Genomic DNA, 17,169 nt, shown 5'->3' on the forward strand with positions numbered 1-17,169 from the left:
TACACTGTACACCGTATATCGACTGTCCACATGATTAATTTGTAAATGATCAAATCTGATCTGTTTTGTAAACATCCAGTGCATTTACATACCATAGAAGAACCATTTTTGGTACCTCAAAGTATCTTTCATGTCCTTGAAATAACCACTTCTTTAATGACTGAGTTTAACGTTCGAAATGTACGAAAAAAAATATTTTCGAATGCCGCAATCTTGCAGTGCTCGCAGACGATAAGCTTACAGCTCACTTTACTGTGAACTACTCCCTAGATCACTGCAAGATCAAGATTTTTGACAGAATAGCACAATGTTTAATATAACCTTGGCAACAGTTGCAGCCATTTTATGTAATGACTCAGGCTTATCCGGTATCTTTAAAAGGTTTTGATGACTCAAAAGCGATTGTGATTGCAACTGAGAAGCAATTTCTTTTTCCCTTGTTGAAAGTCATTTTATCTCTTCCCAATAAAGTGCTAACACATCAAAACGTCAATGGAATTGCATTAAAATACATTTCCAGTCATTTGAGGACAGCCATTTTGCCTGAAAGACTCTAAATCAAGAAGTTTAAACCAACCGTATCAGACGACAGAGTCCAATTCTCATTTTAAACCTGCACATTCATACATTTCTTATCCTGCTTATTTAGTCCTTTATTAATAATCAATTCTAGTGAAATTAGTTCTTTCATTCATGCCATGCATATTAACACCGAAAACTCTCTGAAATAACACGCTTGACATTTACAGTTGTCGTAAGGGTTCGACTAAGACGTAATCTGCAAGACACTTGAGACGCTTGTAATGTTCCAGAACCTAGCACGCTGCCTGCATACTAGACCACATTTTACGGCACGCTCCTTTAATACCTCAATCCCTCAGCTTCCTGCTGCCCATATATGGCAACACTAATGTATATGTAATATGTATACCTGGAGAGAGCATTCCTGTACATCACAATGGCAGTTACTTGATGGAGCATGCAGCCTGGGAAGTGTGCAACCTCCATGAAGTTCTTGGGTATTTATGTATTTAGTTCTGGAAACATTTGTCATGTCACCAATAACAATAACCACAGTAAAGTGACTTGCCGTTAGCCAAATCAGCATTGCCAATCCAAGAACACTCACGGTCCAAATACCCACTGTAAGCTTAAAGACATTTAAGCTACTGCTTTGAAGGAGCCCTCCAAAGTGCTGATAAAAATGATCTTGTGCAATATGGGCTTTTATGCAGCAAGATAAAATATTAGAGTGAAATAAAAGACATCTGCGTTCGTCTTGATGCAACTTCCTCATAGACAAACGGTATTCAGTAAAGCGTCTCTTAAATGACTAAATGTAAATGCAAATCCAGATCCTATTTTATAATCCACACTTTGGGTTCTGTTTAAATTCATTGCCATGTGGATTTAACCGTGGTCTCATTTCTAATCTAAATTCGATTTTATGACCATTAAGTGCGTAATGATTCTGAATAACCCACTCCTGACCGTTTTATCATTTATGGCCGTGAGCAAAGAGAGACCTCAATGTTAAACAGCAGTGACAGTGCGATCGCTCTACTGCGTCTCAATCAGCTCCCTAGTCAGGGCACTCATAGGGCTCGTCCAATATCACGATTATTCCTGCGCAAAAAGATGATTGCAGACTAAGATGTCCCACAATGCACTGCAACAACAGAGAATGCTCTGTTTGATAATGCACATAAACCCAAAACCTGTTCCAAAAAATCGTTCTTTTCACCTGTAAGTACCATATGCATACCAGATACCGAAACAGGACAAGACATTTGTTTGTGTGTCAGTATGCATGAGTGTTTAGTACTACATAGACCCAAGACTTTTCTACAAAAAATAACAGTTTTTATTTTATTCCTGAGTGGGAGAAAGAATGGCTCTAGTGTATTTCTCAAGACCACTGACTGAAGAGCAGGCCGGCACCAACAGAGGCGAATAAATACAAGATAACACGGTATGGTAATGGGTGAAGTGGGTGTCGGGGGGTTCTGGTGGGCATTAGGACTGCTGCTCGAGGGCCTGAAGTGTCATCCTGTTGTGCTGCTTCAGACTGAAGCCCCCTCCAGTGAATCTGGGGCCGTCTGGACGCTGAGGCTGGATCGCAGGCTGTCCCGCCTGGGCGAGACTCCGTTCTTTCTCCCTGCGGAGATGACGGACGGCAGAGAGGAGAAAAGCAGAGTCAGAGCGGTTTACTTCGTGCTACTTTTTAACTGCCGGTTTTATTTACTCTTTCATTAATTGCATTTATTTACATCAGCACTGTTTACAATCAAAAGTGTCAGAACGGAGCTTAAAAAACATGATTTCATTTATATACTGTAATCTACATCACATGCGGTTGAGGTTCAGAGGCCTTGCAGAATCCGTTTATTTTGTTTAGACCATGGTGAGAAAAACAAATTAAAGTCTTCAAAATGGAGCATAACAAGTAAGATGACTTAGATGTTGAGTAGCAACTGTAACATGCGTACATGTTCCACCATATGTTTTTCCAACTTAATTATGATGACAAGCTTCTTTAAAATGAATTTCGAGACCCCAGAGTTGTACATTCTGTTCCATTCGGTTGCACTCGTCTACGTGTTGCTAAAGCATTACGAAACGTGTACGACCCCTTAAAATTAAAACATGCACCATATGGTTCAAATTAAATATGAATATTCTGCACATTTATTTATATAAAGATGTATACACCCACACACATTTACAGACAAAAAGAGACAAACACACACTCTTTCTGTGTCGCAGGAGAGAACATCTGTACATCACACAGCTCGCTTTCAACTCTGCTCTAATGATCATGCAGTTCACTAGATCTCTCATTCAACACACTATTATTCCAGGACCTCTCAAACAAACACGCACACGCACGCGCACACTCAACTCCCTCTGTAACTTTGTTTGTCCAACACCAAATGGCGTCAATTAATATTCACTGAGTGTGTAATGCAATTTCACAGTGGGTCCGATGAAGACATTTGGCAACAAGCTTTAAACACACACGCGAACAAACACACAGCTCATCCAACCTTTGTTCTTCCCATTGGTAAACAAACACAATGAAATGAATGAGATGAAATATGCTGATTCTCAGATGTGGCTCGAGACATCTGTGAAATGAACATTGATTGAAACACCGTTTGCTTTGACAAGTAGCGCCGTTGCGAAGGGGAACAAACGACTTCTGGCGACGCAAAGTATCGCCCTGATGATTCACAGCACGGATACGTGATCGTTCAGGAGGGAAAAAGGTGCGCCATATCAGGACATTATGAACTAGCAGCTGAGGAAATTAGTTCAGAGTGAGTTTTTGGAATGAGATGACTCGATGGCTCGTGTGTGTTATTGCTTTCTGATCTCCTAGCCACAGCAACAGAGACAAACAACATCGAGTGATTTCTTTGATTATTAAAGGGATAGTGCACTCAAAAATCAAAATTCGGTCATCATTTGTGCACCTCGTGTTGTTCAAAACGCTGCTAACCAAAACAACTATGAAATGTCTCGATTGTTTTGTGTCCATGCAATAGAAGTCATTGTTGTTTGGTTACTAACTTTCTTCAGAACACTACCATTTATACAGGTTCAGAATGACATGAGGGTGAATAAATTATGAATTTTCATTATTGGGTGCACTAAAGGAATAAGAAACAAGCAGACAGAGAGAGATAAATAATGTACTATCACCGGTGTCCAAATCCGCTGTTTTTCAGAAAATGGAAGACACACTGTACTTTGTAAATGATTTGTCAAAGTTGACAACCACTTTTTATTGGTTTGGTATTTGCAAGACCCAGTGACAAACATAAAAGGTGACTCGTGATAATGATTTATGTAAAAAATAAATCACAAAATATGGAGACATGAGGTTTCAGAAGGACAGCTATTCTTGCACATTTTCCACAATGCTGTATAGATCTTCAAACAACCCTCATTCAGAAAGTTTAAAAACTCAAAAATACGAAAAATTACATTTTTATATCCAGGTTAACTCTAAAAGCCTAATAAAAGTTTAAAACTTTTTAAGAAGGTAATTTTATGATAATGGACCTTTTATTCATTGTAATCCTCTGATAATGGGATGATGATGACAATTAAATTATGAACGTTTTTGTGTCATATTCTTTCATATAATTAACCAAAGATTAAGTTTGGCACCCCCGAGTTTCCTAAAATGTGAATAAAATACCTTCTTAATTTTCAAACAGTTAACCACTCAAACAAGGATTTTAAAGCTGCAATCCAAAGCTTTAAATCCGAAGCTTAAAAAACGTTTAGAAAAGTAAAAATGAGTTTTTAAAGGGATAGTTCGCCCAATATTATCATTTCTGATTCTTTCTTCACCCTCATGTCATTCAAAACCTGTATGACAAAAGAAGATATTTTGAGATGTCTCTGTGGTTTTTCTGTCCATACAATGGAAGTCAATGGGGGCCAAAAATTGTTTGGTTACCAATGATGTTCAAAATATCTTCTTTTGTGTTCTGCAGAAGAAAGAAAGTCATACAGGTTTGAAATGACAAGAGGGTGAGTTAATTAATTTTATCCGTTTTCAATTTTGCTTCAAACAGAGTTGGTGACAAAAAAAGGCAAAAGGTATGAACTGCAGCTTTAAGAAACGTACAAAACCGTTTTATTTAAGAAATATATTAAAACAGTTGTGATTGGATCACTTCTGATGGATGTTAGTACTAGTTGTAAACTTTCATTGAATTACAGTGACGTGTGATATTATTTCTTCGTGACCATCTTTTTATTAAAAAAGTCCTAGAATCACCATGACAAGTGATTTTCATCATCTCTCATATCTTGAAAAGCAAAAGCTTGAGCTCGAAGTTCACAGCGGAACACAGACTCAACACTATTTCCAGTCTGGAATGCAGCTTACCTGAACCAGCTCTTGATATCAGCTCTCCACAGCCGTGTCGCAGGTTAACCGCTCCTCATGGGCCATGTGTTTCTCCTGCCCAGAAGAAAACCAAGACCTCTGATATCTCACGCTGTCCTCTGACCCTTGCGGTTATCGCGAAATGGTGCTCCGCTGTGTTTCCCAGCACATTCATACCCAACAAGTCAAATTCCACGCTCCCTATTCTCCAATTAAACAAACTCATCAAATAATATTCATCCATTGTTTATGAAATGCATGATTAATTCATTGGAGCGAATAAATCGATCAGCATGATGGGCAGAGCTGCAATAATAGTCAACGGGGAGTTTAAAAATGAGCGAATCAAGAATAAAGACATGAGCGTATTACGTGGAATTATGGGTAAAACTGTGATGTGTGGAGTTTAGCAGAAACGTTCGCATGATGCAGGGAATAACAAAGGGAAAGGTATGTTTGCTTGTCTCATATCAGCCGGCTCACTCCATCTACCTGATTATATGTGGCCTGCATCACAGTAATTCAATTATAGCTCCTCATACTGTATAGGAAAAGAGAGAGAGGGTGAGCGAGCGAGAGGGAGAGAGGATAAATGGCCGATTTAGAGAACTGAAATCAATAGCATACAATGATTTGTGTGTGGTTGGAATGTAAATGTTTAACATTTCAAGAAGTACAGAATGTCTGAATATTCTTCCCACGCATCTTTTCATACGCAGAACGATTGTTTTCTATTGAAAACTTACTTTTAAGTGCTAATCCTGCGTTCTTGTCCTCCAGCTCACAGTCGCTTTGGTTTAATGTGGAAAGATCCATGCATTCATACGTTTAACTTTTAGTTCATGATGTGATCAGATTGTTTGTAAAATAACTACTTTACATAGAGTTTTATATAATGCCTCTGAGACGCTGATTGGTCTAACTCTTAGATAGTTTACCCTAAAATGAAAAGTCTGTCATTTTTATCTCATCCTCTTGTCATTTCAAACCTTTTTAACTTTTTTCTTGTGCAGAACACGAAAAAATATATTTTGAAGAATGTTGGTAACCGAACAATGGCGGTACCCACTTCTATTCTATAGACACAAAACCAATGCAAGTCAATGGGTACCGCCAGAATTTTCATTTTTGGGTGAACTATCCCTTTAATTCTTTATTTGTGTACATATTCAGATGGCATATGGTAACTGACGCCATGCTTGGCACACCACATTTTGTAATCTCACTGATTTACAGTATTATCTTATATTGAGTCAATTTTCCATCATTTGTATCCAGTTTCTAGAACTGTTTCATAGTGTTCACAAGGGTTTGACTCCCATTGAACATATGGCATCGTGAATGTACAACCTGATCTCACGGGAATTCGTAATTGGGTGGCTAATTCGTATGAATTGTGCAAAAACGTACGATCGTTAGAAAAAAGAAATACTGAAGCCCCTCTCCTAAACCCAACATCAATGGAGCAAAAGCAAATCAGACTGAAACATAAATAAGATTGTACGAATACGAATTAGCCACTTTCGTAAAATAGTTGCGAATTCCCGTGAGATTGTGTTGGAATGTACTGTGAGTCACACTGGCAAAAAGCTCATTTCATTTCAAATCTCCTTTTAAAACGCTTTTCACAACAGCATTTTTTTATACGCATTTACATACATTTGATAGAGACGTCAAATTAATCTCTAGGCTAACACAAACCGTTATCCGTCCCAAACAAATAATCCCACTAACATCATTGAACATCTGTCTGCTATCAACTGAATGCTAATGAATCAGACACAGACGGTGAAGCCGTTGTCTGCGAGATTCGATTTTCGTACAGCATCGCAAAAGAGGATCACCGGCGTTCTATTTCACAAATACAAAAGCAGGATCGAGGTTTAGCCCAAACCTGTGTTGTGCCGAAAAATGACTCCTGCCAAATTATGACTCCCCATTCCCCACTAACATTAGGGGTTAGGATTAGCTAATCCCCCATCAAAATCAATGAGGGGAGTCGTAATCTGGCCGGGAGTCAAAATTCGGCACAACACCGGCAACAAATCAAAGCGTCCTGCCATCATTTCACTTAAGCTCTCAATTTGTTATCACATCTCGCCCATGAAGCCTTTGATTGTGATGGCTTGAAACACGCATTCACCCCTGAGTCAGCCGTTACGGTACAGCATCCAAACCACAAGACTTGGCTAAACGCCGACGTCCACTTCTTAATTAAAGTGCAGGATGGAGCTTTCATATCTGCTTTTAAGATTTGGTGAAAAAAGAAGGGGGTAACAGGGTTGACTGGCAACCGAGTAATTAAATCATCATAACGCTTTTAAATAATTTACAGCAGTAAAAAATACGAGGTGTTTCCTCTCCACATAACTCTTCAGAGGCGAAGCACTTTTCGTTTAGATAACAGTAAAATATTAGATCCTGGGGCTAAATTTAATTCCTGTTTTTTTTTTTATTTAAGATTCAACATACTCCAGAAAGTACCGTGTTTGCTGCTTCGTATTGTGCCTCTTTCCTGAGCTCTTTATTTAATGGCCATTCAAGCACAAGTGGCCACGTTCAGATTACACCCTCCCATCTGTGTTGTAGAAAGAGGCAAAACTGTTATGTCACTTGAGACGGCATTATAAGTTAGCAGGGGTTGTTTGTGGAGGGATCCAATGCAGTGTCAACCAGGAGAAACGGTAAAAAAACGGTAAATGGTAAATTCAGTTATGAAAGAATATTTCTTTTGGAAAGATTCATGCGGAGTGTGGAGTAGAGAAAGCGAGAAATAAATACAAAGAGATGAGAGGCAGAACATTTCACAGTGTATGGTTTTAGGTAATATTTTTTTAATTTTACGGAACACTGGTTTTCTTTCAAGAGTCAGTCAGACTTTAGATTTAATATAATACGTGGCTGTAAACAGTTGTGGTGTTATGTAATAAAACAGATTTTAACTGTACTAGTGGACTACCACAATGGGGTTTTATGGTTAACAGGCAAAACACTATGTCTATAAAACAATGACTCAATATAAGCATTCATTGGAATGCATGGAACCATGAACAATCTCTTTAAATCTCTTTAAAATGACAAAACATTGACACAGTATTTCCCAGTATTTCATATCGTCCTTCTCAGATGTTGGGGGGGGTATAACCACTGTGTGAACGCTGTTTACTCGGCAGACCAGTACTTAATGTACCAAAGAAACGTTTTTATAAATACAAAATTGTATTAAACATGGAAAATAATCCCAATCCCAAAAAAGCAGCATGCAGTATATATAGTATCTAGAAAGTAAAAATCATAATTCCATTGGGAAAACAGCCTATGTATTCTGCGAGAGGAATGCTGTGAAAATATTGATCGCATCATTGCCACATTTCAGTGCTTTTGCAGATGCTGGCAAAGTTGTGCAACAAAAATAACATAAATCACTCGCCTCTCCTTCTGGTCCCTGTAGACACTTACTGTATAGCTACAGGTAAAAAAACATCTAGCAGTCTCCTGAAAGATCTGATCAGAAAGAGAAAGAACGCGTTCTGAACGGGAGACGCGTGTTTTAGACGCACTGCTAAAGAGAACAGATGTATCACTTTTTCCTTCACTCCAGATTATCTCAGCAGCTCTTCTTCGAAAAAACTCATTTTAATAACAATGAAAGCAGGAGAACATTCCTGCAGCAGCTTATATGACAAGTCCCATCTGTACTTTATAAAACATTTGACAGGCCATAAATCAGTTTGGATTTTCAGATATCTAAATTAAAGATGTGGTGGCTCAAAGGAATCGTTTATTTGTTTTATTTTTATTATTGTTGTCGTTTTATTTTAATTTGTATTGTTATTATTGTTGTTGTTATTATTATGGTTAATATTGCTTTATTATTATTATTTTTATTGTGGCACAACTGGTTTATTTATTGTTTTGTAAGACAATTGCTCAACTGATGGTTTTATTAACAAACCAATTAAATATCTGTTTTGTTTTTCTTGGCTATAGATGTACAGTATATCAGTAACAGTGACTTACAGTGCCGATTAAAAGTGCTCGAGAAAACAGTTTTTTTTATAATAAACAGATTTTTGGAAGTGATGCAGTTTTTTATATTCAAATAATTTATCCTTTCCCAACTTAATATGCAGAAGCATCTATCAAAACATTGCTGTTTATCCAATACCAAAGGTTTCGGTTAGGACTACGTGTACAAGTGACCAATGGCAGATGAGGATACGGTTTGGAAAAACCTCATCATTTTTCCATTTGGTGACATTTGGAGAAATGACAAACTTCACCTTTAATGGTTTCGACAGCTTGACAGTGTTAATCAGAATAAAAAAGGGTCTAGAAAGGCCTTTTTCCAAAAAAATGTTCCATTCTCTACAAACAGCTAGACAACAAACAATGGGCTTGCATAACAAACAAAGCTCACTGTAGCTAATGTCTCAATCAAAACTTGACTTTGCTTTCATCCAAACCTTCACAAGATATTTGCCGTCTGCATGTGCTCAGTCAGCTGCGAGACTAGGAGCCAAGACGTTATTCCTAAAGTTTTGTATTCATGTTTATACGCGTGTACACGCACGCTCTGTGATTCTGCCTTGTCGCGCTTGATCAGGTCTCATTACCGCTTCCTGTTTGCATCACACCTCATAAACATGGCTAGTGTTACTGCTCTACCCAGAATGCAATAATCCACCTGTCCACATTTGCATGCAATTTACAGTGAACCTGTCAGCGGTGCGCTCGGTTCCTGTCTGTTTTCTCTTTGCGACCGAAAGCGTCGGGACACCATCGCTCAGAGCCTGTCATGCGAATCAGAGAATTTATACGGCGAGCCAGCTGTGATTACATTTCTCTCTGATACATACGGCAGGCAAAAATAACGAAAGAAAGAAATGAGTGATTTGATGACAAACAGTATTAAAGCTCTATTCAGAGTGTGCAAGATGTTCAAAATGATTTGTTTATTTTGCTGTGGTTAGGGAAAATATTGATAGCTTGCGACAAACGTTGTCTGGGGACGTAATTGACACACCGGGTTTATTTTTCCTAAGTCAATTTCAGCACATACGACAAACTGCTGTGGCTGCAATGTCAAGCGCTAATCACATTTCCAGGCCTTTCATTTATAAGCCGACTTTGGGAAATATTTCTGTCGCGAAACGCTACGAAGAACCATTTGTAGCCTATAACATTTGGGACGTCAACGGGCGCTGTTTAAATATTCTTAATAGCTATTGATTTCTTGTTTTTTGCTGTTGTGACATTTAGTTTGAAACGAATGACCTTCATTTCTGTGAATGAGGGAACAAGAGATCAGAGTGGAAAACAGAAGTCTGAGACATGTGGCCCGTTACGCTTTTATCAATCGATTGACTGAGAAAATGCTCGGAGCTTATTATGCACTTTACTTAGAAAGTTTATTTGCTTTGTTCTTAAAGTGTTTTATAATTGAAGAGCAAATATTAAAATGCCTTTGGTTGACAATTAATCCTGAGTGTGAAGCTCGAGCTCGATAACAGAAACTCATTTGAATCGAAGACTTAATGATCCTCTCTTCCTCTGAAAATAATTTAATTTAATTTAATTTAATTTAATTTAATTTAATTTAATTTAATTTAATTTAATTTAAAAGTTATTAAAGGTGTCATGAACTGGCTTTTTTTATTGTTTTATACTGTTGTATGAGGTCTACTTATGACGTTCGTGTTGTTTTTACATTCGAAAACATCAAAATCAATAAGTAATAGGTTATTTTCTAGCTGGGTTTTGAGACCGGCTCGACAAACGCTTTGTTTTAATGGGCGTGCCGAATTGAAGACTTGGAAGTAAATGCCCACTGCTATGACTGGATAGCAGTTTGCGTAGTAAACTTAGTTGGAGCCTTCTGTGATTTTGGTTAGACACGTAATGTTAGGTTACACATTATAAGAACATATCAAGCGATCTCTAACAAAGAAATAGTGACGCATAGTACAAATATGTTTTACTCACATAAGATTGCTGCGCCATTCCTATCGGATCCAATCAGTGTTAATTTCGTTAACGAAAACTATGACGAAAAGTATTCGTTAACGACATGTTTTCACTGACGAAAACGAGACGATAACTAAATAAAAATGAATGCATTATAACGAAAACTGTAATAAAAATATACTGACATTTTCGTCAACTAATAAAAACGAGACGAAAATATTCTTGTCCCACCTGGCGGACATCAGTTTGCGCGCATGTGCTGCTTATCTCATATAAACGGCAGAGAGAAGTCTCTGGGAGAAGGGGAAGCACACACATGTATTCTGTGTCTCCACGCGGGTTACAAAGCGTCTTATTTTCTTCACGATCGCCTGTAAAACGCCGCAAACTTGAAGCGCGACTGCAGGCGAGTCACCCCGAAACACATTACGAAGGCAAGCTCAAAGGTTTTATATGCCAATGTTAACTTAACACGAGCTGCTGCATAACGTGAAATGCAACATAGAGTCAGCCAAAAGAAACCAGCGCTGTCCTCTACTGATTATAGAAGTGATGAAGTGAGTCAAACTGTACATTCCAACCAAATAGTAACATGTTTGCATGACTAAAGAAATGTAATACAATTTATATAATATGTCTTTTTGAAAGCTATTCTCATTCATTGCTGTCTCAAGCAAAGACAGTGCGCTCTTTCTTCAAATAGGCATGCCATGAGCCAATAGCCTTTGAGTGTGAGCCCTGTCAGAGCGTTTCATTGGTTGAATGAACTGAATGAATACGCCCTACTTAACGAGTCAATTGAGTCAAATGGAATTGAACGAACTGGAACATGTCGTTCATGGTCTAATACTCTGCGTTCCAACAATGCATATCTAGTTACTGGAATTTTCTGAAAAATAAAGGTAATGACCTGGTTTAATTTCATTCTAAGGTGAAGTAAATTATGTCAAAACAGTTGAATCTTTGTATGGAACATTTAATTACACCAAGTAAATGATTTAAACCATTTAGATTTTAGTAGACTAAATATAATGTATATTTATTCGACTAAAATGTTTTTCATATTTCGTCGACTAAAACTAGACTAAAACTAAAATGATGGGGTTGACTAAAATGTGACTAAAACTAAATTGCATTTTCGTCAAAAGACTATGACTAAAACTAAATCAAAATTTGCTGTCAAAATTAACACTGGATCCAATATTGACGGCAAAGCACTGCTTTTTAATTTTAGTCTCTCCGCAAATCCAGTGTCGACCTGGGCCTTGTTCATAAGGAATCCGCGGTGAAATGAAGTGAACAAACGCTCAATGTTTTACCCAATTGAGCCGGAATGTCTTTAAAAATAAACTTCAACCACGCATTACTAATGTCGGAATCCAAAGGAAGGTTATACAGCGACTGTGTTCTTCCACAACCAGGCACTGCACAATATTTTGCAATCTTTAACGGCATGTTTATTGCTTGCTCGCTCTATCTGGTTCCGCGCAACTTGTGTTACTTCAGTACTGTCATGCCCAAACCAGTGGGCGGGGCTAGAGAAGTAGTCATTGATATTCTTCTGTGGAGGCGGTGTTCAACCTATCAATGACGTCATAGATATGTGCATTCCAGGACCTGGCGTTCGATGGGCCTGGTGTCAATAAAAGTTGTATTTTCAGTAACAAGGGTGTTTTCAGTTCTGACACTTATAGGATGTTCGCTTGAATTCGATTACCCCTTATATAACAAAAGCTCGGGTTAAAATTGATGTCTTAATTCATGACAACTTTTATAAAAAATACATTTTATTTTAAAATGAATTTATTTTAATAAGTAATTAAAATGTATTACATTATCATTTTTTTGCATAATTTTATAACTATTTCATAACATGTTTTACTTTTTTATTTGACTGTATTATTTATTTTATCCATTACCTCTTTCTTTTTAACAGGTAATTAACTGAAATCAACTTTGTATCGGAGCACTTCTTATATTATTGCCTCCTGATCGGATGAATCGGTTCGCCGTTCTCCTCACTTTTGTAAATCTTTGGATTAAATCATCTGCTATATGCCTAAATATAAATTTAGATGTAATGTAAAGATGACGTGACCCCCTGAATGAGACACCTCAATGCACTCTAATTCCTGGTCTCTAATTCTCTAAATCTCTCTAATTCCTGGTCCATCACACAAATAATATTCTGGGTTAGTGGGCCGTGCCTGGGGAACCAATGCCCTTCCATGTCCCCCAGATAACTGGGAAAATATCAGAGTGACATCCCTGTCTCTGTCATCCAGAAACATTAGAATGGAATTTCAAATAAAGACTGGACATCCTGGAAAGCTGTGTAGGTTTGTATGTCACTCATGCCTGTGGGAGCCCCGCTTACTGTAAGATACCCAGACCGTACGATGGACCAGCCAAGTCTTCACGCTTACAAGCACAGACAAATAGGTCACCCTTTATACACAAAGCCAATGTCCACAGCGCTAAGAAACCACAGAGGAAAGGACACCGATGGGTGGTTAAAGCGAATTAAGCCAAAGTCTTGAGCGAGCCAAAATGGCTTCCAGAGTTTTGGAGCAGATGGAGCCGGTTTCCTCACCTAAGTGGAGCCGAACCGTACAGGCAGAAAAGAAAGGCTTGAGATTAGGTTTAAATGGTCTGTGAGCACGTCTCATATGCAGCATGAGAAAAAATGAAAGCAATATAGAAACAATGGCACAAAAAGACAAAAAGCGATAAAGACAAGTAAGAATAACAGCTGTATATAAACATATAAAGCACGGTTGTTTTTGTACTGATGGATTATTTCATAGTGGAATAAAGGCTGGGGAACTATTTTTAATCTCCAATTAATTAGGGAAATTTTATTTGGTCTTGAAAGCAACCGTGCAGTCATTAACATTAGGCAGAAAATTACATAGCGCAGGGCCTTTTGATCAGCAAGAGGCTGCTATTAGGAACAAAGACAACGCGATTCATTTACTTTATAATGCCACTGACGATTCTTTCAGATGGCGTTCACTTTTTAAACCTAAGTGAAGAGTTGCCGCTCTGCCAAACGGTGAAATGTAACAATTGATTAGAGATTGTTATTAAAAGTATTACATGGTTACATGCTAATTCATTCAAATATCATTTATAACGTATATTATATATAAATAATATAAGTCTTTAAATTAAGATAATTGACATCATTCCAATTATTATTCATTATATTATTTTAATAATTTATGTTGTAGAATTATATATAATTTGTACTGATAAAATAATGTATACTGAATAAATAAGTAATTTATATTTTTTCTATTAGCATAATATACTGTATATATATATATAAAATAGTTTAAATGCACTGTAAGTCACTTTCGATAAAAGCGTCTGCTTCATTCATAAATGTAAATGTATATTATATAATATAAATGATATATTCATTTTAATTAATTTAATATATTAATTAAAATATTAATTTATAATTTATTGTCAGGATAACAACAATTTAAAAAAATAATTATAAAATAAAAGAAGAGTTTATTTGCAAAAATCATGCTTTTTATGATGTTTTATTCTGTTAGGTAGCTGTATTTTTGTTTTGTTACTATTACTTATTCAAAGCAATCTAATGGCAGTTTGATAGATATTAATTGTAATGCACAATAAAAAAACAAGATTTTTGTTTTTTGCAATTTCCAGGCGTTTTTTTGTTTGTTTGTTGTTGTTGCATTTTTTAGTATATAGCACTAATTTAGACACATCAATTGGACCACCCTAAAACAAATAAAATAATAATTCACAGTATACCTGTCCCAGTGCTGAACTTCACACCATCACACACACGCACGCACGCACGCACGCACGCACACGCACACACACACACACACACTACTGTAAGTGTATTTGGTTACAGTGCAATTCACTGATACAGTAAGTAGCAGTTACACACAAAGGTCTTGCATTATTTATTGCATCTTTCAACCATCTCAATCTATCCATTGACTCGTTTTGACCCATCTGTCTCCATCCATTGATGTTTCCATAATTGCTACTCTGAGCCATGAAAGATTTTCTGCCCATTATGAATGTAGACAGGGTGGGCCGCAACACAGAAAGGTTAAACAAGCCAGGCGGGCTGATTTTCATTCTCTCCATGCAGCGCGTTCTTTCCCTGCTCATAAATGCTCCTATCATCTCCTGTCAGGAAACCCTACCATCTCTGCCTCCTGTTTGTGTGGCCCGCAAGACAAGCTGTAGACCGGGGTGGTCAGACAGGGAGACCTGCAAAACCAGTTTAAACCAGATTAGACCAACTCAACCATATGCATTATTCTTCAAAACTGCTTGCATTGTGCTGTGAAGTGCAAACAGTATTTAACCACACAGTGAATCTTCTTAAACCATGACAAGAAATTTAAAAATCAATCATTCAGTAGCCACAGTTTAATCTGGCTGAGATTTAGTTACAAACCAAGGTGCTAGTATTTCATTATAGAGTCGTTTCAGTTCAGCCGTCGTGTCCCAAATACAGATCTTCTCTGGAATATCTCTTTAACGTAAGCTTAATACCCTCATCTCTCTTTGGCGTGTGAAAAACAAGAACCTCTCTATTACCCATAAGCAACCAGTTTTACCTGGTGCGAGAACACACGTGGGGATTTGTGCAGAATTAAGCCATTGGTCGCAGCCCACGACATGTCAGAGGAGAAAAGGAAATCGATAGGCTGCCCATCAGACGGGCTTAAGTTGATGCTTAAATGTGCCGCCAGGAGAATTCAAAACAGCAAGATACTTACTGAAGAAGGAAGACATGTGCGAGGTAGACTTGGACAAAGTGTTTTGAGTTTTGTGTTAAAGAACAAGATTTTTACAATATAGTTTGCTTTTGAGAATAAATTACGCAAAATAAAGTTATATCTGAAACTTAAAACTAGACTGTAAAAAAATGAGTTTCTTTTTTAAAAAAATGAGACAGCTGCAAAAACACCCAAAAAAGGAATTGCTTGTTTAGTACAATATCCAAAAATTCTTAAATCTAAAATACATTTACTTGAGAACCAAAATGACAAGAAGTCTTGTTTTCTAAAAAATATTAAAATGACATGAAATTATGCTTAAAACATGCTAAGAGAAATATCTTAAATTAAACACGTATTAGGTTTCACACATAGTATGGACGTACCGTGACGTCACCCGTAGGTTTCTGAAGAGCTGTTTTGAAGCTTAAAGTGGGCGGAGCCGGTCGTCGCCATCTTAGCAGCGAGTCACTCACGGATAATCGAAAATGGGCAAAGAGGCGGGATGTGGTTGGAGCTGAGGCGCCTGGTTGCTGAAACCACTTGTCACTCAATTTTAAGGCTTAATATAAGTTAAACGGCTGAGCAATAAAAAAATCACCCTCCTCACAAATTTTTTGTACCAGGCTGTAACGTTTTTTACTGCTGTAAAGTTTTTAACATGGGGCTCTAGCGGCCAGGGCATGAATTGCAGTTCAAGTCCAATTTCCGTGTTGGCTTCATGATCAATATATATACTTTCTTAAGAAGTTTTAGACATTTATACTGGAAAACAGAAATACGAAATATTTTTATACTAAATAAGAAATATCTTTATTGTTTGTATTTATTTATTTACTGTGGTAGCAAAACTGTAAAATGTACAAAAAGATATTCACGTTCGTTTAAAATAGTCAAGTCATATAATCCAAAAGTGCAAAAAATAAGTTTTTATACTGTTGTGAATAATTAAACTCACCTTATATCTCAATTATTGTATTAATCAATTCATTGTCTGTGAGATATGAAAATGAAGATCATCGAAGATGATGGATGCTGTTTAATTTAGCTGTCAATAAGGCACAACGCAAAAGCAGTCAGGCGTTTTCCAAATTAGTCAGTCACAATGTTAAAAAACGTGTGTGTGTGTGTGTGTGTGTGTGTGATGGTTAGAAGACTGCTTAAAAATGAAGAAAACATGAGCAGTGTGTTAGAAAAACAAGGTTCTCCACGATTAAATAACATACATGCTTTCCAAAAGACCGCACAATTTGTCAGATCAAAGGCCAATAGCGAAGAAACTTGGCAGGCATTTACTAATCAGCGTTTTTCGTGCAAATTAACACAGACTTTATATCACGCTATAATTTTCTGTGTCACGATTTGCTCCCGAGAACGCTGAGACAACACGAGAGAAATCTTTCCAATTCACTGGTTCATTGATTTCTGTCCAACTCCAAATGTCTTTTTTCCCTTTATCTTTTTTCTCTTTCGCCGTTATTTGAGGTATCATTTTCAGCTGTGTCACACGGTGTC

At 37.2% G+C, this 17,169-nt stretch overlaps 1 protein-coding gene across 2 annotated transcripts in view; it reads right to left on the bottom strand.

Moving 5' to 3' along the window:
- Positions 1 to 330: 330 nt before the first annotated feature.
- cfap58 (cilia and flagella associated protein 58) overlaps positions 331 to 17,169 on the bottom strand; it is a 75,861-nt gene continuing 59,022 nt past the window's right edge. Inside the window, exons 18-19 of one of the 2 annotated variants that reach the window (XM_057332668.1) lie at positions 15,073 to 15,139; positions 331 to 2,158 (exon numbers count right to left, since the gene is read on the bottom strand). In XM_057332668.1, the coding sequence (XP_057188651.1) occupies positions 1,910 to 2,158; positions 15,073 to 15,139 (316 nt within the window). In that variant the 3' untranslated portion in view covers positions 331 to 1,909. The remainder of the gene's footprint in view (positions 2,159 to 15,072; positions 15,140 to 17,169) is intronic. The other variant, XM_057332669.1, reaches the window with a different exon arrangement.

The sequence above is a fragment of the Triplophysa rosa genome, linkage group LG4, assembly GCF_024868665.1.
Source record: "Triplophysa rosa linkage group LG4, Trosa_1v2, whole genome shotgun sequence".
NCBI lineage: Eukaryota > Metazoa > Chordata > Actinopteri > Cypriniformes > Nemacheilidae > Triplophysa > Triplophysa rosa.